Below are 23,633 nucleotides of genomic sequence, written 5' to 3' on the forward strand. Positions count from 1 at the left end.
GAGAGAAGGTCACGCACAAGTCAACTGTTTTATTCTAAGAATGTGCCCCACCATTTTTTTGCTTCAAAAATGACTTTTAGGACACGAAAATGGTGGTGGACACCGGGCGCTCAAAGATGAATGGGAGTTGGGCTGTGCCCTCAGCTGGTTCTGGTTTCTCCATTCATTCTTTTTGAGGAGCAACATCACTTCTTGAGGAAAGCTAAGGGCTCATTTTTCCCTGTATGTAAAGCAAAACCAAACTCTGGTCAAATGCCTCTTAACAAATCAGTAAGACTGTATCCTGTAAAGAAAATGGAGCCACGGAAGATTAGATACGAATTTAAGTAAAACACCTATTTCTGTCAATCTGTACTTATATTTCAACACGGGTTTTAGAAATGGGAAATACATCTTATGAATGCCTTGTAGGTCACAGAATAGCTTCTACACACACATACACGGTGTATCTTTCAACGTCACTGCACATACTCCATTAAAGAAGATACTGACAGATTTATAAAACGTACTGGCCTTGCACTGTTAATCTCAAGAATACATTTTTGCTTCATTTATTTTCGCACTGCACAGTAGCTCTGGCCACCATGAAGGATCTGTCAGCATTTCCATCAGAACTCGATTTGCACCTACTGCGGTACAAGTGCCAAAATACATATTTACAGTTTACAGACAGCGGTGGCTTTGTCTTCCTTTTAAATCGACCTCCTCAAGGCATCTTTACAAGGAATATCCAGGGGTGGCCGTGCCTACATGATCAGAAGCATCATACAAAACAAAAGGGGCCAAAGATGTAGACTTCCGGCCCAAGACGAAATTAAACCTCGGGGAGCAACTCAACATTCACTGCGGCTGTAATGGTCTCTGCATCGCATTCCTAATTTTAGAGCAACAGTCTGGCGCAAGATCAGGACGTGTGTGTGTGCGCACGTGTGTGCAGCGCGTAGCGTTAGAACACAAAAGGCTAAAGGTGGAACGAAATTAAGCGGACAGCAAACTACTCGAGCCGATCACTCTCACAAGTAAAAGAAATGAACATAAGCCACCACGTCCACCACTGGACACCCAATTCTGTCTCCTAGGTAGAGTTAAAGCATTTAAGAATAAAGTCTCTTCTAAACAGGTATGTTACCTTGAACATCCTTGGAACGGTGGGGCTTCGAACGGTATGTGGGATATTACGTAGGCCTGAGCTGTCTTTCTGAAAGGTTAGCTGGGTTTGGAAAAGGGATCGGCAGAAACATTTTTGGTGGAAGAAAACCAATTTTATTGGCTCTTTCCACAAAAAGGGGAATCGTGATTCAGATCAGAGACACTGGCTTAGCAATTTAAAACTGTTTCTCACAGTCGTCTAGGTGTCTCTTGTAGAGTTTTTGTCTCCCCATCTTTTTATGCTTTCCCCTACTTGGACACGATATGCAAGCATATGTGGACACGCCTGTCTACATAAAGGGAGAGGGAGAAGTGGACTGCAGTGAAGGTGTTTATAACGGCAAACGTTTTCGTTGCTAACGTGACTGCTATATGCTAACTAGGATGGAAGCATAATCCTGCTGCAAAACCAGAGGCAAAAACTAATTTATTAGGGGTGGGGGTGGAGTTCGAGTTCTAGACACACATCCCTCCCCCGGCACCCGGCTGCCCCCCCACCCCGGTCAAAGTACTAGAGGAAAATTTAAAGAAAGCTTCTCATACTCAGCCTGTCTCAAACCATATTCGCAATCACCCAGTTGATTTTATTTGAAACCTATCTATCTAAGAAATTAAACCCTGCCATTTTTCCTTTGTGCTTAGAATACTAACGCCCCTGTTAGGATACGCATGTGCCAAACATATTTTTCGACAGGTTTCAATGGTGTTTATAAACATGGCAGAACTGAGAGGGTTACTTGAAGAGAAGTGTAACTATTTGAAATTCATCAAAAGGGGATTTATTATTTCTGCATTTAAGGATTCGATGAGAGTAAGAATACAACTTGCAAAAAATCAACAATGTGACTCTCACTCTGGAAATTTTGTGGACAGCTCTTTTTGCTGTGTCCATGAGGAAGTTTTCTTGAATTTCGTTATTAAATGTACAAACTTACATTTTGACGAGAGTCTGAAGACATTTGCTTTATTGCCTAAATTTTAGGTCTAAAGTTTATCACTGTAGTAGCTTCCCTTCTTGTTGTCCTTGTTGTTTGGTCGCTTATGTTACCTAGTTTCCTGGTAAACAGCCAGAGGAACGAGAAAAATGTTCACACCGCCAAATCATTTTTGCCATACAACTTAGTTACAAAAATAAAAATGGCCCGAACTACATATATACATTTCTAGTTACACTACACAGATATTTCAGTTAAACCACATCCATTTCTGGCTTAATTAGAATATGTGGATTAGCAGTTAGAAACGTTTAAAGATTTCTAAATTTTGCAAACAATTCATATAAGCATCGCCCTCCCCCTTTCATCTGCAAAGTTAAAAACAGAACCAGACACAACTAAAACCACGCCTAAAACCACACAAATCAGTCACCTTATATCCAAAATGACTCCAGAAGTGTTTCTGGAGTTAAACACTGAGTAGGGGACACACAACAAATGCTTCAAGGGCGGTTCATGCCAACCATTGAGAATCATAACATTACCGGAAAAGTACACTTGTCCTTGGGGAGGACGCTTCAGAAGTAATTTACAAGGAGCATGGCTGTATTATAATTTTTTTAAAGGAAAAAAATAGTGTCTTTGGATAGAAAGAATGTAAAAAAAAAAAATCCCCTTTTTAAAATGCAGAAATAACTTCATTATCAATCTGCATTTACATTACTGCCCAAAAGAATGGGTCTGGAAAGCCCATTTTCTGTACAGACACTAGTTAATCTCTGTATGAAAAGACAGCATCTGGCATGGGAATAAACAAGGGAGAGCCTAGAGACCGGTCTATTCGCACACATAGAGGCTTTCTTAAGGCTGATCCAGTGAATGAACCTTTGGATCCAGAAGTATTTCTTCATTTCCCCTTCTTTTCGGTTGAGTTCCTAGCAAAAACTTGAAAGATGAGCTGTTCTCACTTTGCACATCTCCACTTATGGACAGGATGGAATAATGACACCAAAAGTACTTCGGGGTTTTTTTTTTTTTTCTTTTAAAAATAATTCGCTTTCTTTTGCATGCCACAGGACAGATTTCTAGTTTTAAAACAGGGTACATCAAGAACAAAAATATCCCCCCCCTCCCCAGCCATCTTTATTTTCACCAATACAAGAAATCCTTCTGGAAACATAAGCAAGTGACTAAACAGGATCGAACCACTGAATCTACAAGTTAATACATAATCTGTTATGGCAGCATAACCAAGAATCTTCCCCCAAAGAAAGATTTTCATTTTCCAAATATAAAAGAGTCTAAGAGGATCATACAGGAACAAAAATCTCTTATTCCAGGTTTTATGGTAAAGATGGAGAACATACTGGCAGCCGAAGAAAGCTGAAACTCTAATAAATAGATCCAAATTAAGAATTTCTACAACATTTCTTTAGAAAACAGAACCAGGATTCCTTTTTTTTTTTTTTAAACGATGATCCTGTGGAATGCTTTTACTTCCATATTTATCTAGTATTAGAACAGTAAAACAGACACAAGAAGAATGTTGAAGACAGCTCAACAATGCTGGATGCAGGACGTTTACAGGTACACTTGGTTAAAAGTCCTACAGGTTTATTGACTAAGGCTAGACAACAATTCATATGATCCTATTTGGTGCATTTTCTACCATGGTCCAAGATCATTATATGGATACAGCCAAGGGCTGGGCCCCAACTCTCAGAAGAAAGACCACAAAGAAGAAAATCAGGGTGGCAATTTGGTCCCCCCAGTTGATCATTTGTGTCCTGGAACTGGAAAAACAAAAGGTGGCAAATGCGGACTGCAACGAGTAAAAGGACTTGGAAAAGTTGGTGGAGAGTGGCACGGTGTACAAGTAAGGTCACTGGGCTTGGGATGGCAAGGGCGCTGCATTGAAAGAGCATCCATGGGACCAAGTACAAGTACTTATAATGTCTTGTGGTGTCATTCCCTCAACGACTTTAGAATATCTGTATGCGATAATAAATAGATCAGTTATGTAATAAGGCAGTGTGTTGAATATGCATTCGTCCTGTGGAATGAACCGCCACAGAGAGAGATACATGATACCATACACATTCTTTAAGTTTTCTTGTGTTGTGTTTGATTTATTTTCAAGGCTATCCAGGCTAACTCTTCCCGGGGATTTCCTTGGAGAGAAGAGTGGTCCGCTGAGGCTGGTTTGCTTAACCTCTCCTTTATCAAGAGATGATGACTGGCTTTAAAGAAAAATAAAGCTGAAGGTTGTTTGATTTTTATTTTTTCCCTTTTGGTTGCATCATTCTGAGTGTTTTCATATAAACAAACAAAAAAAAATCACAACCAAAAAAAAAAAAACCAAAACAAAACAATAGTTTTTGATGCATCCAGTTGTTGTATCCTCAGGATGTTCCAGATGTTTCCAGGTAACTCTGTAGTTTACGGACTGTGGTTTTGTCCAGCGAGCAAAGGTCAAAATCAAATGTCGTGTTTGTGATATGAAAGTGTCCAGTTTCTTCTATAAGGTTCACGATCTAGGGGAATAAAGAAGAGAAATTTTGGGAAATAAGCAATGGACATCAAAAGCCAGAGAGAGAGACAGAGAGAGAGAGAGAGAGGGAGAGAGGGAGGGAGGGAGGGAGGGAGGGAGGGGATCACATATAGAACCAAGAGACTGATATTCTCCTTTATGGCAAGAAGGTCCTATGCCATTGATGGCAAGGAACCCTCTCTTAGCCACTTTGGTAATAAGCCAAAGGAATGTTAACTCTTTGAAATTCTCAATGAGAACAGAATACCTGTTCTCATCATTCATATCCTTTAAACTGATTTCTGCTTTCAAGTCCTCAATAGACTATTTTACTGTATGGGTGGTTAGAGGGAGGTACAATTTCAAGACCCCTTTCAAAATTAGAGACTCAATGGATAGTGACTAGAGTAAGGAAATTCCATCCTAGAAATAACAAAACTCCTTATGAAAAAAGTACACATACACGCATACACACACACAGAATAATGGTCATTTCTCTTTCTGATTATGTTATTGTTGAAAGCTTAGAAAGTACAAAAACCCACAAAGAAAAAAATAAAAGCCAACTACAATCCCACCCTCTGAAGACCATGGGGAGGAACTGGAAGGGGTTGGAACTGTTTTGTTGCTTGATTTGGGTGCCGGTTACAAAAGACACATTCACTCTGTTAAAATTCCTCCAGCTATACACTTTGTTATACTTCAACAAAATGAAGGAAAACCTATACTTATTACTTAGAGTCGTGTTCCGCTTATTCTCTTGAATACTTGGGGTAATAAGTATGATCTAGAAAATGAATTATCTAGAAAATGCATTATCTATAAAAAGAAAAGGAAAGCCTTCGTCTCCTCGTTTGGAATAGTCATACCTCATTTCTTACTGTATTGGCTCTAACTTCCAGAAAGAGATGGCAGAAGGTACTGTTGCTGTCTTGCCTTGGCTTACAAGAGGGTGCTTCTAAGGTTTCAAGGTTAAGAATGATGTTGATTGCTGGTTTGGGAGAATCTTTCCTCGTGTTGTGTGTCTCTCCATTCTTATTTTACTAGTAATTTTATCCAAAATGGACGCTGTGCTGGGGTTGCATGGATTTTAGAGATGTAGGTTGTAGGTAAACTGGGATGGAGGGGGGTTAATCTTAGCAAGCTTTGTGGGAGAGAGAAAACAAATCAACACCAGGATGAGAGAAAAAATATTTGCAGAGAAAATTGGCGAACCCTCCACTCCCCTCCTATCACTTGCTTCCCATTCTCTTTCATTCAATAACTTTAAAGAAGAGAACAGTTTTCATTATGTAGCCTATTATTTATTCAATGGAGTTTTACATTACCTAATTTCAGGTTGAAAGCAGCAGAAAGGAAACTTTTGACCCTCTCTTCTTACGATTAGCTTTCTTTAAAAAACAGTAAGTTTGTGAACTACTCCCTATGGGTCAGTGGCTCTCCATAGAAAATGTGCCCCCATTCCTGACATATTTGACTTCCACAGAAGCATAAAAGACATATTGAACCCCAATCCAATTAATCACACAGCTCCAGACTGAGTTGTTCTTGCCTTACTCAATGGCTGGAACTATTTTTTACAGATAGAACTACAGGTTTCATAATAAAAAAACAAGTTACTCTCACTGTGAAATCATGACAGACACAGCAACCTGTCTACCTAACATCCATTTATCCCTTCTTTTTCACTAGTAGAAGCTGGATTTTTCTGGAAGTGGCAACATGCCCAGCTAAAACACTGGCCTCCCCAGACCCACTTGCAGCATGTGGCAGATACTGCTATTTAATTTATTTTGTCAGAAGTCGCTGGGATTTCAGGACAATTTTTAAGCAGGATACAGACAGTGAATATGTGTCTTTGGAAAGATGGCAGAGCAGAAGGGCAAAGAGTCTACATCCTCAATGGCACTTTTTTAATGCTTTATTGATTTTTGACAGAGAGAGGGAGATATAGCATGAGCGGGGGAGGGGCAGAGAGAGAGGGAGTCGCAGAATCCGAAGCAGGCTTCAGGCTCTGAGCTGTCAGCACAGAGCCCAACGCGGGGCTTGAACTCATAAACCGCGAGATCATGACCCAAGCCGAAGTTGGACGCTCAACTGACTGCCCCTCAATGACACCTTTTAAGCCACTACATTGACCACCTATTATATGGGTGGATGGCGGGGGTGGAGGAGTGGGGTGTGGGTAGGTAGACAGAGGGCCTTACTTAAACCCCTGGACTCAGGGTTCTATCTCTAGCTCATGCATCAAAAGATTTGAAAGGCTGTTCCCAGTTATGGTTAAAATACTACGTTCACATAAGTACTTACCAAGCAAGAACTTACTAACACTAACAAGATGGAAGGCAGACACTCATTTGTTTTATTAATAGTTATTGAGCTTTGGATAAGCCACCCACACACATCTACATACATACTGAGGCACATACACAGCTATGTCCACACACAAACTTTTCAAGGCAATCAAATACTTAGTATGTGTTGACTATCAATTGAATTAAGGGTGCTTTCCAGAGTAAATTATCTTTTTCGCTACATTGTAAAGAAACAGTATAGGCCTAGTAAAAATACGTGATCTTCAGGACAGGAAAAAATAGGCTTTCAATGTACACAGGGGAGGCAAATGACAATTGTCCCAGAGTGTGACTGCTGGCCACTGGGTAAGTGACCAAGCATTCTGAATGGAGTCCCAAATTATGTGTATCAGTTCTGATGGTGCTATTTGAATGGCATCCCACAGAACATTATAACCTCTGACCCTCCGTTTCCTCCTCTTCTGTAAAATGGGGATAACGGCACCTGTTTTACCTATGACACAGATGTGCAACAGGGTCAAATAAGATAATAGGATAAATGAAAGCTTCTTTATAAACGGAATTGTGACGCAGATCAGGGAAACGTGATTATGATTACCATATAAACTTATCCTTAATGTTCTAGGAGGTAACTGGATAGCACAGGAACCATCAGACCCAGTGCTCTCTCCACCTCCCCTCATTGACTCTTGGCCATTTCATTGACACTAAAACAAATGAAGCGGGGAAAATGCCAGAAGCTAAAACTCAGAAAAGGCTTACTTGAATCTTTAAAAAATAATTATAATAAAAGTTGGCAGGGATAAGGGAAGAAAGCAAGGAGAACAGAAGATGAGGGAGAGTAGTTAAATCACAATGTAGGGGTAAAACATAGTCCTAGGTTTTCCCTTTGAAATGACAACTCACTCCTTTAAGAAAATCGCTTTCTGTGACTCCGTTTAGCTAATGACTTAACAGTAAGTACAAAACAGAGCAATAAAGATACCTTCTAGAAAAAGTTGCTTGATTCTGAAGCAAATAAACCCATTTGCCAGCCAGGGGATGGGGTGTCTCGTAGGTTTCCAGGGCTTGGCTGACAGGCCTCCTACCTCCTCCCCACGCGGCACCCTCCCCTCCCCCCACCCTGCCCGCCTGCAGCCACAAACAAAGAAATGAACGGGACCTGATCAATCTCCCTAAATGAGCCCCACACTTTTATGGGAGCTTGTAAGAATACATCAAGGTAGATGCAGAGATGGCCTCAAAGTACCAGTAGTGCAGCAGGGGGGCGTTCGGGACAACTTGCCAAAGGCAACGGCATTAACGACTTGAATTATTAGAGCATGCACCCACGTCTTCAATTAAGTAAAGACTTCATAAAGAAAAATAAATGTGGGTTCCTTTCCAGGAATCCTGATGGTTAGGACATCAGAAGCACAGCATCAACCCGTCTTATTCTGATGACAGGAGCCACAAGGCCTAAAAGCACCCCGCTGGTCCTCCGAGGATGGCTGTCTGCCTCTCTATAGGCATCACCTTGCTCTGCTGATGCGGTGTGGCCCCACCTTGGTGCCCTCACCCTGCATCATCCTGCAACAGTAAAGACCTCCCCCAAATAATAATAATAATAGAAGAGTGACTATAGATAAGAAAGGAAGGCAAGGGCACAGTGTACGCGTAGTAGAAAAGGAAGAGTATCTCAGCTGCTTAACTCATTCTTCTGAACACGGTTATGGTGAAAACATTCGTGATGGATTATTTCCTGCCACAGATGCCTTTTAGGGGGTACCATGCAGGCAGGGTTTTTTGTTGGTTTTTAAAGGGGGGTATGATCCACTTGTTAAATCGGTGGCTCCTTTCCCCAACCCTGGTTTTTAATTATAAAAAGGTAGATGCATTGTTCTTGGTCTAATTACATTAAAAAAACCAAACCAACCACAGTTCTTTCTGTCCCAAAGCAGCCTTTTCACTGAGGGCAAGTACTGAACACGCTTTGCTTGAACCACTTCTGCCTGAGGTACGTTCGGGTCTTCCTGGAGGATCGCCTTGGCTACCAACAGGGAAATGCTGTCTACCGTGGGACCCTGTGTGTCCTGCCCCGGGGCTAGAGGCAGGCCTTCGGGATCGTAGCCACGGGGGATTCCATAACATGGGGGCGATCTCCCAAGATGGGGATGATGATTCTCAGCAGAAGACTTCTCAGGGAGGCTTCTCCACGTTGTGAGAAGGAATACCCCAATATACCACTCACTTCCACCTCCCTGAAGATAATTTTAAAAGTCCAGGAGCTGTTCTCTAGCCTGTTAACCTGTCTTCTGAGGAAAGCGTGGTTCTCGTTAGAGCTTTTTCTTCCTCCTAAGAAGCAGCCAATCCAGACTCAGCTCAATTGCTGGGGAGGTTAGAAGTGCTGGGTCTCCCTTTCCAAATAAATGTGGAATGCACGGTTTGAAGAAAAATCAAATCCTTCAGCAGTCCTCGGTACTCACATCTCTGGGTTTGGATGTATCCCCTGTACTGTATCTTTAACCTAAGGAAAAGTGGCTTAAGAACACAGGCTCTCTTGATCCAGTACCTTCTGCTCAGTAAGCTAGAAACCGGGGGCCAGTACCGCATGTCCCCAGAGTAAAACAAAGGCATTAGCCACTTTCTGTGAGCCGAATAAAACCGTCAGACCAGATTTTTTGATAGGATGCGTCTGATAGTAAAAGACCTAGGATGGGATCCTGGCCTCGCCAGAAATCCCGTCGCAGGGGCTCAGGCCCGCACGGCGGTGAAGACGTGGCCTCTGTGGAATGAATTCCATGAGATGAGCGGCTCTCGAGGTGGGGAATAACATTAGTCCTCAGTAGTGCTATGTTTTACAATAGGAATTAATTAAGCAGTAAACCGTGACAGGACATGCATCATGGTATCATAATCGCGAGCCTCAGCTGCATTACGAGGCAAAAGGCCAAAGACTGAGAGCTTTCAACCGGCCTGGGAATGCAATTAGGCTGAAACGCTGTGCGTCCTGGAGCGCCTTGATGCCAGGCTAAAAATTCATAGCCGTCACTCTCTCCCTCTAGGACACTAAAGTAATCCACTTCGATAGAATTCTCCAGGAGGCCACCTTGCCTCACGATTCTTTCAAAGGTCAAATCAAAGGACAATATGAAATCGGAATGCCAACGACACCCCAAGGTAAGGCCTTGCCAACGGTCTGCTTCCTCCCCTTGATGGCTGGGCGTTCTTTGTGAAGGTGTCCCAGCCCTGCCCAAACATCTGTTCCGCTCTCCGGCGAGACTCACTATCTGGGCCCAGCTTGTGCGTTAGTAGCTTTATTGGACAACCGCTCCACAGTGGTTCAGAGCTGGTGTTTAAAAGGGGATAGAAAGGGACGGGACTATCCGCTAATAGATTTACCATCACCATTCAGTCAATTAACCCCAAGTAATTGGTAAATGGCAAGCTGAACAATTTTCATTTCGACAAAAGAACGTTGAAGAAAGACACCAGCAGAGGACTGGAGTAATTCTTAGGGTAAACCACTCCCCTCCCCGCACTCGCTTACAGAGAAACACAAGAAATCCAACTCGTCCCAGTTAGGAACTGTAGGTCTGTAACCTTGTGTTCAAATCTGAAACTCTAGAAGGGTTAAAAAGCGTATCAGACAAATCAGGGAACTTGGCAGGTTCGAGAGTATGTATTTATAGATTTCAGCAAAAAATGTACACAGAATATAAATGTGACCATCAGCCATTAAACATTAAAAAAAGATAACCCACACACAGCTGGGGTAGATTAAGTACTCCTTCAAGTCATTTGAAAGTAGTAATAAAACAAAATTTCAAACAGTGAAATAATCTACAAACCCACCCTGGAATTCAGAACGCAACCTTCTCTTTGGGTGTTAAAGAACTAAGTTATTTTATCGATAGCCACTGTTAACGCAACGGACACATGTACTATAACTATAGTAAAATTAAAAAGCACCCTTATCTTCTCAAAACATCAAATTGTACGAACAGAAGTTTCCCCACTCCACAAGAATTTCACAGTTGAGTTCATAATAATAGATGTATGTTGTAGAAGATAAGAGAAACGAGGAAGATATTTATTTCCCTCAGAAGAGCACTGGCAAAAGGTTACTAAATTGAAATCGCAAATGTTTACCCCATTTGACTGACATTCTTATCACTGTTTTCTCATGAAACTAGAAGCCTGGCCCCAAAGGCTTCTGCACTTCCATTATCCCCTCCTTCAGCCCACATGACAGCATCAGTCAGCCGGCTGAGGCATCGGTACAATCCGGCACCGTCACCTCCACGACGACCCAGTTTTCATCCTCTGCAACACCGGGGGAGGGGCGGGAGCTGCAGAGCGGACTTTGAGGTAACCTGGGCCATGAGCCCCCCTCCCCCCAAAGACTTCTGCTGACAGCGTAGGGTTGGTGTGACCTCCAGGTGTTACGATACAGAGTAGGCCTTGAGGCTTCTAGAAAGGGTCGTGCTAAAAAGCAGTTCTCACCTGCTGCAGAATGTGTCTTTCCCTCAGCGTCATTAACCTTCTGTGGAGCTCGACCAGTTCATCTAGGTAGGCCTGAAAGAGAAGAGTATCCCCCAAAAGAACAAGCACTTTAGGAAGCGATCCACAAACAAAACAAGAAACGAACAGGAACATACAAGCAGCAGGTGGAGGTTCCCCGTTCTACCACCCTTCCCGGGGCTGTGTGGACTCGGTACCCAAGGCCTTTGCAGACCAAGTCTCTCCTGGCCAACTCGTATAAAGCCAGCTTTTTTACGAGGGGCAATTCTTGCACTTATGTGCTCTCAACAAGATTCAAAGGAGCAGACTCACCCTCTCCTGGTAACACCCTCCACAGAGAGAAAGGGTACTCAATCCTAAATTGTGAATTTAAACATATTATCACAGGCTATCACTTTTTTTTTTTTTTAATTCTTCCATCTCAGAAGATTTTTAACTAAGATTCAACTAAAAAAAAGTCTAAATTTGAACATGGGAGTATAAATGCACATTACCAATTACATCAGGACAAACTCTATTAAAAAAAAAAAAAAAAAGCTTTCCTGGTCATACCTAACATCGCCAGTAAATAGGAAGTGACAGAAGAGAATGTCTTATGAAAACTAGAGATTGCTATCCATATTAGCATCTGGTTTGTCAAAAGCTCCCTTGCAAGGACAGAAGCGTACCTCTCTTTCCATATGCTCAGACTCATGAATCTTTGTTAGCATAACTGCATGGGTTTTTCTAGCGTCGTTTGCAGCGAAGGCAAAGGAAAGGTTGGTGAAGCTTTAGTCAGGCCTAGCCTGATCCTGCAGAGCGTGTTATCACCCTGCCCGCAACAGGTCTGGAAGTCAGATGTCGAATGCACGATGCACACTTGGAAAGCACGTTACACGAGGCTCGGGCGTCCTGCTCCCTTGTGGCTGACACTCCTTAACCCTCTATCTCCACCATGATTTTCTTACCTCCCAATTCAGTGTGCCCCAAATCCCTTGTCAATACAGGCATCGTGGCAAATGGTAGCATATGGGCCCAGCTTAACGCTGAAGATCTAAGCAAGACTTGGAAAATCAACTACAAAGCACTGAGGAAAAGTGCTCATCATTTGGTGAGGGGGGTGGGGGTGGTGCTGGGCACTTCCGATGCAGAAATGAAAGGGGAACCACCAAGGATGTTTGAGGGAAACACAAGGAAATGGAAGACACGTCAGTGCTGCAGCACTCATAGAACGCCCTGGAAACCTACCTTGTCACATTCCCCGTTCTTTATTTGCTTATCTGATTTGCTTTGCTTTATTGGACTTTTCACTTCAAGAATCTAGGGATCAAAGAGAACGCTGTTAAACTTGATTTCAAGCACTTCGTAGCTGACCTGCCACCTAAACAAAGGCACTTACGAATGAAATGTTCTACAATAAGATCACTTTCCAAACAGCAAGTCTCCTCTACACATTTTCTTTCGTCTCATCTAATCTTACTCTTTCTTAGAAAATAAAGGACTTATATCTGAAATGCTGAGTCAGGCCAAAAGACTTTAAAAAAAGAAGTTGACGATAAGGAAATTGATCTAAGCTTCCCAGGCTGCTGCTTTTTTGTGACAACACTCTCACACATATGCACAGCAGCTGAGTTATACGAGATTATAGTCCCCTCCGGCAAGATTTTTTTTTTCTTATTCATTCTGCTGTTTCAGCATGACTACCAGTGCTCAGTATGCTAGGGATGATAAAACAAACACTCAGATGCCCCTTTTTAGTACCTGCCTTTCAGATTCTAAAAATTACTCATATCCACTAAATTGATGCAGCTGTGAAAATGAAGATGGCCATCAGTTACACTGGTTGCTCCCAACCTGGCATCCTCCAACTCAAGAAATCAAGAGCCAGGGCTATCTTCCATGGCTCAAGAAATGATGTGTCTACCCGTGATAAAATAGCAAGCGCCTGTCATTTTAGAGGAACCAATTACAACGTAGGATATGAACAGTAGTTTGGCATGCTGTTTAGATGCTTCCGTGGGGAGCTAGGTTTCTAATTAATAAAAAGGAGAAACAAATTATTATTTAATAAATACAGCTGATTTATTGGAGTCTTCGAAATTGAGGATTATGAGGGAAATATTTTTAAATGGGCCTCGTTTCAAATTGCTGAGATCCACTGAATTTATTGATGAGTGTTTACAAATGTACATAAACAGAAAAGGCAAAGTAATTTGTCTTTTTCATGATAACCTCATTACCAAGTGAGTTATACTCTCAGAAGCTAATATTATGGAGGAAAATGCCAAATAAAGGATATATTTAAGAAGTCTCATATTCCTGGGGTGCCTGCATGCCTCATTAGGTTAAGCATCCAACTCTTGATTTTAGCTCAGGTCATGATCTCATGGTTCGTGGGTTCGAGCCCCACACTGGGCTCTGTACTGACAGTGTGGATGGAGCCTGCTTGGGATTCTCTCTCCCTCTCTCTGCCCCTCCCGTGCACTCTCTCTTAAAATAAACAAACATTTAAAAGTAAATAAGTAATGAATAGATGTCTCATATTCCCATCGCTCCTTATCCATTCTCTGCTGTAACACACACACTCATAGTTCTATTCAAAAATCTACCATATTCCATAATACAAAAATGATTTTAAAATGAGTTCACTTTTAATTTGTGGGGGAAACAGCACTGATTGGGCTCAGAAACTCAAGTTCAGGTCCATAGCCCTATTATTTAACATTTCGGACCTCAAAAAAATGAGACGAAATCGAAGAGATGAACAAGAAAATGTCCAGATTCCCATTCAGCTGTAAAATTTTATACTACCAATAAACATTTTACCTGTTGAGGATAGGACCATGACATTCTGGAAAAGACAAAATGCTTTCAAAAGGATATCTTTTCCTTTGAATTTAGAATGATGCACAGGTAAGAAGTGAGCTTCTAACAGAGCCTTTCCTGAGAATTGCCTTCATTTCTTCAGTTTTAACATTAAGATAACCAGATGACCAATCTGACCAGGCTCACTCACTTAAAATACAATGCTTTGGGCAACACAAGGAAATTACTTAATCAGTGGGGCAAGGCAATCGTTTTTCACATGCTGCACTGTACAGGAAACCCAACACTCTGCTACATTCAGAATTTCCTTCTCTCTATTGTTGCTGGAAATGAGACCTCCAGGGAAACTCAGAGCTCTGAGACCTAGGAGTAAGTAGGTCAGTAGATGGCACTCCTCGCCAACTCAGACCACACGGTGGGGCAAAGCAGAGACAATCTGCTGAGATTTCAGGCCAGAAAGAAAAACAGTGCCTGCGTGCTTGCCTAATGCACTAGAAAACTGAATTGTGTTCCTATCGTGTCCCACTCAGAGGGTGGGGGGGGGGGGGGGGGCAAGTCGGTCACTGCACTCCCGGGGTCAAAGTGACTAAGGGCTCTGTATTTGTAATGCAACTTTGTTCACTAGGTTTAGAGAGTTCTACCACCTTCTCTTCAGAGCAGAAAACAGAACATTCAGGGCACTTGAGTCCCACCCTACACATTCCGTAAGTGCGACAGCACAGAAGGCCAAACTACATTGAGATCCTAGTTTCTTTCTTCTGAAGCTTCAGTGGCAGGAACAAAAGCTCCGGGTGTCAGTGATCCGCCTCAAGTTACTGAGTGGCTGCCCAGAGAGGGCTCAGTTCATCTTCCTTCTTTGATCTCTCCCTGCTCCAAAATAAACAGCTTTGTCAAAACCTCATTCTGAGAGAGCTGAGCCAAGCTGAAGACAATTGTTTTATTTATGATCATTTCTTATCTTTAAGGAAACGACTCCAGAATATAAAAGTACACAGCACCTTGTCTTCCACGGGCTTATTTCAAACCAGTTTAACTAGATAGACTCTTTAATTTCTTTCAACATGCCTTGCAGGCGGATAGGTAATTTATGATATTCTGAATATTAACTTGGGTCCAATGGAGCACTTCCTTCCCTCAAGGCCCCTCTTCCCCACCCCCTTCTCCTCCACGCTTTCAGCCAAAAAGGATCTGGAATTTTGATTTTGTTTGAAACTCACACATATGGGAGGTTTGTAGTTAAACAAAACAAAGCAAAACACCTCTGGTTAAAATGGCACAGCACTCGCTATTATTGCCGACGAGGCTTTACTGAAGGAAACTGCCACCCAGGCTGCCAAGATGCACCGTTTCTACACATGGTGGTCCCAGAAAACCGAGCGAAGATCCTTAATCTGAGGATATGGCTTGAGAATCAGACTTTCAAGATTATTATTTTTTCTGCATCCCTTTGTGAGGACTGACAACTCAATTATTCAGCAGATGGATCCTCTTCTGATCGGTCTTTCATGTTAATGATCGCTAGCAGCTCGTAACAATACTCAGGTTAATTACTTGCTTTGTTGACATGTGGCTCTCTGTTCACTTTTTTTCAATAGTTAGAAAATGTTTGACTCAATTAGCACTTTCCCTTTTCCCTAGTCCCTGGAAGAACTGAGAACGGGTAAGGCAAACTAGGCTTTGCCTGGTAATTTATAGAAATGTGAAGACACACAGCAACGAAGGAAATTCACACTAAGAAGGCCTAACCGTGAAATGGAAGGTCTGTTTTCATTGATTTTATTTGATGGGAAACTTCAAATTCTCATGCATACTTTCAAATGAAGACTGAAAACACATCCGAGGGTGAAATTTAGGGGACTTTTATATTTTTAAGAAATTCTTACTATTTCACTTCATCAGCATGGAGAATAAGATTAGCAATTTTTTAAGAAGTCCCAGAACACGGACTTCAAAGGGATAACACCAAACCTGAACCAATGCAGGTGATTTGAGGAGTTAAGAAACCAATACTAAACAAAGTTTTAAAAACCTTTTCTTGTTCTCTCAGTTCCAAGAATGCTCTAAAGAGATTAGAGCTCTTGTGGTACGTGTATTTCTTACCCTAGACTAGCTCAAAGTGAAAGCATATGGACTTTCTTATTATGCTTATAGGTGCATGGAGGAAGTGACATATAACTGAGTATTCCTGACAGATTGATGATTCACATGTGTGAAGCTACATTTATCGAATAAACATATGCCAAGGAACCAGTGGTATGCTATCTAATTGGATAAAGTAATTTTTACCCTCACCAGATAGATACTATTCATTTTTCAGTCTCGTTTTGCTAGACAGGTTTAAAAAAAAAAAAAAGTCTGACAAAGAATCCAAACCTTTCCCTGAAGCCCAGACTTGAGCCAAGTCAACTCAAGACTGCCCATCCAGGAAGTGTTCAAGGGCAGTTCTAAAGGCAAGATGGGGGGCTTCAGGAGGGACATACCTCATGCCCCTAACTCCCGACATTGCCACTCTGGCTGCTCATGAGGGACCCTGGTTCTAATACACACACACACACCACTGGAAGCGGAAATCAGTGCTCCATAGGTTTAAATTAAATATGCAAATATATTCAAAGTCCAAATTCTATTCTTTTGCCAGCTTATACTGAAGCACAAATTTACAAAAGAAACCCAAGTTATCTAGTTAGCCAGCCTAGGGCTCTTCCCGACTGATTGGTGATGATGGTTATGTGCTTTAGTCTTCACTTGCCCCTGAAGTGCTTGATGTGTGGTGGGGGCATGGCGGGCACTGGAGGTGGGGGGCCCATGGGTGCGGGGAGGTAGGGTAGGGAGGAAGAATGTACTAACCCCTTGAAGAGCCAGTCTGTAACACAATGAGGCTGGGCTGGCATTCACATGTAGGCCACAAAGAAACTGCAGTTGAATGTTAACTGGTGAGGCAGGCAACACTGATATTATCCCTACTCCACAATGAAGGCTTTAAGTTGCGGGCAAACTTTATAAATGAGGTATTTTAATTTTTACGAGATCTTATGCTTTATGCAAAATTTAAAGAAAACATCGTCAGCTAAAGAATTGCATTTTCCCCATAAAGCAACGATCACAAGTTCAAGGACAAGGCCGTTTAAAATTGTAGGACACCTGTGAAAAAGAATAATTTCCGAAAAGCACAGTTCTTTTATTTTCAAGTTCATAATATTCATATGAGAACTTGGATTAGGCAATTATTCTAGAGGTCACAGGGAATCTACCTAGACAAACAGATAAGAATGGCTTACATAAATGAGTGTATCAACTCAATGCACTATGAGGCTTTTACAATTTCATGCTCCTTGAAATTAGTTTTAGTATTTAAAATATCCCAGTCTTAATCATTTGTTTGACAAAAGCTCTTCATCAGAACTTTCAAAGTTTTGCCTAGACCTTATCCAAATGACTATATTCTGAGTTGACTATTAAATTAATGTCTTCCTTTTGCTCAAGTTAGGACAATGATAATGACCATTATTTACTCTGCATTTTATTAACAATTTCTTACAATCCCAAAGGATGATCTTCTTTCCTGGAGGAGCACACACAGAGACACAGCACCTATACTAATAAAATCTACTCCCATCACCTTAAAGTGCCAAGTAGGTCTGAGCATGACCTCTTGTTCTTCACAAATATATGATTTATCATCCTCCTCAGAAGCCAGCAAGGCAGGTAGTAATATCGCCATTTACAGATGAGGAAACGGAGGATGAAAGATTTAAAGTTGTAAATTACTTCAATTAGTAAAACAAAGAAACAGGTTTTATACTAGCTTCAACAGGTATAGTCTTTCTAATTCATTAGATTAGCCTACTTACTGCTGAGGAGGGGGAAGAACAGACTGAAATCAGGAGCAGCACTTTCTGTCACCATCCCTACCGGCATCCGTGTAATTAACCCATCTGAGGGAACACACTTTTCATGACAACAGAAGTTCTCTTTTACCCCAACTGTGTGTTTATTCTTAGGGTTGTAGATTCCCATTTATTTGATATCAAGAGGGAGGGTTTGTTTTGTTTTTGTTTTTTAATTAAGGGCTAAAACCTTTTCTGTGCTTTGGGGCACATGGGTGGCTTAATCAGTTAAAAACATCTGACTTCGGCTCAGGTCATGATCTCACAGTTTGTGGGTTCGAGCCCCGCGTCGGGCTCTGTGCTGACAGCCTGGAGCCTGCTTCTGATTCTGTGTGTCCCTCTCTCTCTGCCCCTCCCCTGCTGTCTGTCTCTCAAAAATAATAAATAAGCATTAAAAAATAAAAATAAAGTTTTGTGTGCTTTGTAAAAATGATCACACCTAATTTTGCAGAGTCTTGAAGAATGCAAACCCAGCAATTTACCTGGTTGTTGTTGGTTTTTAATAAGGGTGGCGGGGGTTCGTGATGTAGGGGTGAAGAAGCCGAACTGCTTTCACTGTCGCTACCGTCACTTAAGCTAACTCTGAAAAGAAACAAGTCACACGCATCAGTACAGACAGCTCTTAACACATCTAGGGAAACAGGCGCAGAAAGCAAGGAATCCAAACGCTAAATCATTGAAAACTTGTTGTAACTCATACAACTGCTAACACATACTGGCGCTTCCTTTGTATTTGGAACTGTGTTGAGTGTTTTGCCGGCTATTTCTCATTTTAATGACCCTTATTTCGACAGATGAGGAAACAGACTTAGACTAGGTCACCCGCCGAGGGCCAAGAGGTAAAAGTGGTGGCTCTGGGATTCAAACCCAGGCAATAGAGCCCAAGGCTGGTGTTCAGCCACTATATTTTACGGGCCCCGTTGATCTCCCTGCTCCAACTCCACCCACCTACTACCATGGAGCATGTTACCCAAGCCTGCAGAAGGTCGGCAAAATCAGTTTGTAGGTTACTATCTTTCCTTCCGAACCCCCCCTCCCCCGCCACCTCTCGGCGACAGGTGAACACTTCACCAATACGGCGAAAGTACAGGCTGCGGGAGTAGAAACAGTGGCGAAGGAGAATATGTGTCAGTCACACAACAGCCCTGTGTGACTGATAGCTCAGGGGGACATCGAGGATGGGCTGTGTGAAGCCCAATGTGCTAGACCCACGCCAACTATTTCTACTGTGCAGTGATTCAAGGCTGGCCCTGGTTTTGAACACTGATACAACAATTCATTGGAAATCTACTTCAGCAAGACGAAGACAGTGTGTTTGGGATACCTGTTTAAAGAACCCTAATATCTTTCAACAACCAAAGATGACAAAAATACAACCCCTCCCCTGTTTTTCTCTTTTCAGAACAAAATAGAATTTTCTTCCAGCCAGAGTACGAGATATTTCTTTATTCTACACTGGTGTATGTATACCCTCTTTCTGAAATGCCCTTCAGAGTCTGTTCCCTCTCCTGGTAAACCTAATATAATATTCTTTTCAGAGACAGAAAATGCTCTAGAAATCAGGACAGTTTTTCTTTTGCTGTGAATAGGCAATCACATTCCAGCCCTGTAATATATTCAGATAGACGAGATACAAGATAGGAAATGAAAAGGATACACTGGGACATCCTTTTAGCAAAAACTGATGGAACTTGTTTTTCTTAACTAAATTACATTAATGAAGTGTTCAGTTGAAGCGCTGCTTTAAAATGCTTCTTGACTGAAGTGGTAAGGCTGAGTATTTAAGCTGATTAAACAGTGGGGACTTTACAAGCACAGGGAAGACCAAATGTTACCCAGGCGCTGCTGTGCTAACGGCACATGGCAGGCGGGGGAAAGACGCGGATCTCTAACAACGTGCGTGGCATCAGACAACACGCGAGAGTGTGGGATTTGACCTGCACGGACTCAGGGGAAGGGGCACCAACGGGGTGAGCCTCCACAGTCACAGAACATCTAGATTTTCTAAATAACAATCACTGGAAATTGGCTCAATAGGTCATGCGTTTTTCATCAGGTAAATGTGAGAGCAGTCAGGGTTTGGGGCTGTTACAAAATATGCTCACGGCCACATTCTGGTCCTTTTTTAGGTCCTTCTGTCCTACCCTTTAGTTTACTTCTTGGCAGATTAAACAATTCTAAAGGGAAATGTTACAAAGCCAAGGCCATAAGGCTCCTTATTTTCTCCTATTCAAAAAAAAAAACCACAGATCGATGAGTTTGGGGGACAAGGTAGAGGAAGAGGTATTGAGGGTAAGTACTGAGTGGCCACACGGAAGAATCACCGAGAGGTCTGAGAGGGCATACACTCCAAGAAGCCCTCCTCCAAGGACGCTGAGGAAATACCAATTAGGAAACACATGATCTGTCCAGTTTGGGTTAAGATGGTATTCTTTTAAGGAATTTTAGGGCCTTTTACACAGTAATGGGTAATGGGAAAAGATTTAATGCGAAGTATTATAAATGTAATTGGATTTTAAGTTCAAGTAGATTCATATTTTTTCTACTCAAACACATTAAAGTAAGCATGCCTATTTGTTTTCCTCGTGATAAAGAAATAAAACCCTCAAGGCAATTTCAAGTTGACTATTAATTATAAGTGACATGAATTACCATCTTCTAATGTGGAATTATGCCTCACAGCATTAAAGCTACTTAAGGAACCTAATTGTCAGCACACTTAAAAGGAATTTATTTTCTGGAAAACACACACAGGTGATCCTAGTTTTAATTAGGTCACACACATAATTCACTGGAGCCAATTACTATTTCCAGCTACAAACAGCAAACATGTTTCCTTAAATTCTGAGACTACAGCAACGGATTTACTATGCACATTCTTCAAATGAGAACGGAGTTTACTTCAGCTGTCAGTCCTGCTACCTTGACGTATGCTTTCAAGAACAAGGACTCCTAATAGGACGTTTTCCCCATAGAATGTTTAGAGGAAAAACCTCTGCTCCCTGAGAAAAGGGATACAGAGTTCCCTGTAAAGGTGAATATAAGCACGCCAAGGGGACCCAATGGACACGAATGTGACCAGTTACCGCAGGCACGGGGTTTGGTGTTTCACACCTTTGCTGTGGTTTCACTGGGAAGGCTAGGGAACGGGCAGGCTTCCACCGCAGGGAGCTGCACCCCTGGGAAGTCACTCACCTGCGGCTTCGGCTGCCTCCTCTATTTACAGGTCTCTCCATCTCGGAGTCATTGTCATTATCCTCTGCCTCATCTGATTCCTCCTCATTGTCATCCGAATGTAGATCTTTCATTATGGACCTTAAAGGACCTGAGGAATGACAGTAAACACAATCAATCACGTGACTTCAAGCACACTTAGTCATATTAGACACACAGGACTGCTCACCAGCACTGAACACTGGTCACAGAAAAAACAAACAAACCCATTATTATATATACTTATACAATTTACAAAACAAATTTGGTAGTTTCGGGAATGTCATATCTAACCAAAACACTATTGTTTTCAGAACAGATGCCCCAGGATGTTCATCGGAAAATCTCTATTTCCTAGGAATGTGTTACTGTGTATTTGTTTTCTCTAAGAAAAATTACATCTAAAAAGGAACAGAAAGGTCTATTAGTAAATTGAATGTTTTGTTAGGTTAATCCATGTATTGAAAAGTTGAGGCTAATAAATCACCATGGTTGTAACTTGTTCTTGGCAATGCAGCCTTTGTGTGGTAGTTTTTGATCTATTAAGGTTTAGCTGTTCCTTTTATTTCAAGGTCAATTTCAGGTCAAGCAAGCATTTCAGTCAAGTTCAGATTATAAAGTATGTCAATTCCATGGTGTAAGGTCCTATCTCTGATCTTCATATTGATCTTGGACACCAGGTCTTGGGCAAGCAACAATGTTGTGCAGCCAATTTTTATTTTGCTTAAGAAATTCCTGGCAAAATACCAGCATATATTTACATAAATAAAACCATGCAATAAATCAGATGCCCAGAAAATTCAAGAGAGTATCCAGCATAAGATGGGACAGAGAGAGAGAGAGAGAGAGAGAGAGAGAAAGCCATAACTAGTTTTATTCTTGAACAGGACATAACTGGGGGGGGGGGGGGAAGGAAAAAAAATTCAGATTCAGCATGGCTTATTTTCATTTGACTGCTCTAAATGTGATGAAAACAAGACCACTCTCTTTAATGTTAAAGAAGACACTGTGGAGGCAATCAAGAAAGTGAGAGAGGCATTTTTATTCTGGATTAGGCGAGTCCTAAAGTCTAATCTATGACATAAATATCTCAGCTATCACTAAGTCAGTTCTAAAATAAGCGTTGATTCTTCGCAATCTCACACTCTGCAAAACCCAAATGTCTCTGCTTTTGTAGTGGGCTTATATCTTTGGAAGGGAGTGTAACAAGAAATTTGAGTAGCCAAAATGGTCAGTGTCTTTTATTTTTTTCCTGGAAGCTTAGCCTTAGCCCAAATACATACAACAATTTAATCCTTTTCAAAACACAGAAGACCATCAGGAATTGAGTATGGTCAATGAGAAAGGGAAAGTGCAACATGATGCCCAAAACCAAATTATTCCTTGATACGATCTCACTTTTCATGTTTAAAAAAAAAAAAAAAGAGACCTTATTTGAAGATTTCCACACATGGAAATGTGTAAAATACACATTTAGTTAATGTTCTGGTTTAAACATGTTAGATTTCTTTACATTTAAATCTCTTTATTTTAAAGTTCAACTAGAGGGAAAATATGTTTTAAAGACAGCAAATTAACACTTGCCAAAGAAAACAGGTCTATTAATCTGTAGAAGAAATAAGTAAATAAAATGAAAGACATCCAGGAGGGAGAGTAAAAACCTATTTCTCTATGTCGCAGCCTCTCAACTCCAGCTTTTGCTATTGTATTTCCTTGGGGAGCTCCCTGGAATGGGCTATGTCTATAATCCTTTTGTAAAATGGGACTCTGAAGGCAGGGACTGGAAAAGGGGGAATTTCTAGAGGCCGGCCTCATACATCAGAACAATACTCCAGTTCATTCCTAGGGGAAATAAATACAACTGCATAAAAGCCAAGTTACCATTCAAATAATAAAACAGTAGAAAATAAGGCCATAAATCAACTCATTAAGATGTTTTATGAGAAAAATGTCTCCCAGTTTGCCTGGGAGATACTGATACCTTGTTGCCTTGTCTGGGATGGTGTGAAGCTGGAGCTGGAACTGGAGCTGGAACTGGCAGGACTGGGCTGTTCAGACTTGAAAGAAGAAGAGAAAGCCATAATCAATACATTGGGGGGGGGCATCACACATCCAAAATTAAAAACAACATTGTCGCCCCCAAATATTCTGCTCTTCAAAAACAGTCTGGCACTGCGTAAGAACAATGGCAACACAATGCATTCAGCCAAAAGCGGTGACACAGGAGAGTCACGCTGTCCTCTGTGTTTTGTCCGCCATATTTTTACTAGACGCAGAAACAAGTATACAAATTCAA

The 23,633-nt window shown here is 41.6% G+C and overlaps 1 protein-coding gene across 2 annotated transcripts in view; it reads right to left on the reverse strand.

Annotated features, from left to right (window-relative positions):
• Positions 1-1,760: 1,760 nt before the first annotated feature.
• The window catches only part of MLLT3 (MLLT3 super elongation complex subunit), a 285,903-nt gene continuing 264,030 nt past the window's right edge, over positions 1,761-23,633 (reverse strand). For both annotated transcript variants that reach the window (XM_042965146.1, XM_042965147.1), the window contains exons 6-11: positions 23,319-23,394; positions 21,320-21,449; positions 18,607-18,706; positions 12,660-12,731; positions 11,415-11,486; positions 1,761-4,618 (exon numbers count right to left, since the gene is read on the reverse strand). In XM_042965146.1, the coding sequence (XP_042821080.1) occupies positions 4,487-4,618; positions 11,415-11,486; positions 12,660-12,731; positions 18,607-18,706; positions 21,320-21,449; positions 23,319-23,394 (582 nt within the window). In that variant the 3' untranslated portion in view covers positions 1,761-4,486. The remainder of the gene's footprint in view (positions 4,619-11,414; positions 11,487-12,659; positions 12,732-18,606; positions 18,707-21,319; positions 21,450-23,318; positions 23,395-23,633) is intronic.

Source organism: Panthera tigris, chromosome D4 (genome assembly GCF_018350195.1).
Source record: "Panthera tigris isolate Pti1 chromosome D4, P.tigris_Pti1_mat1.1, whole genome shotgun sequence".
Taxonomy (NCBI): domain Eukaryota; kingdom Metazoa; phylum Chordata; class Mammalia; order Carnivora; family Felidae; genus Panthera; species Panthera tigris.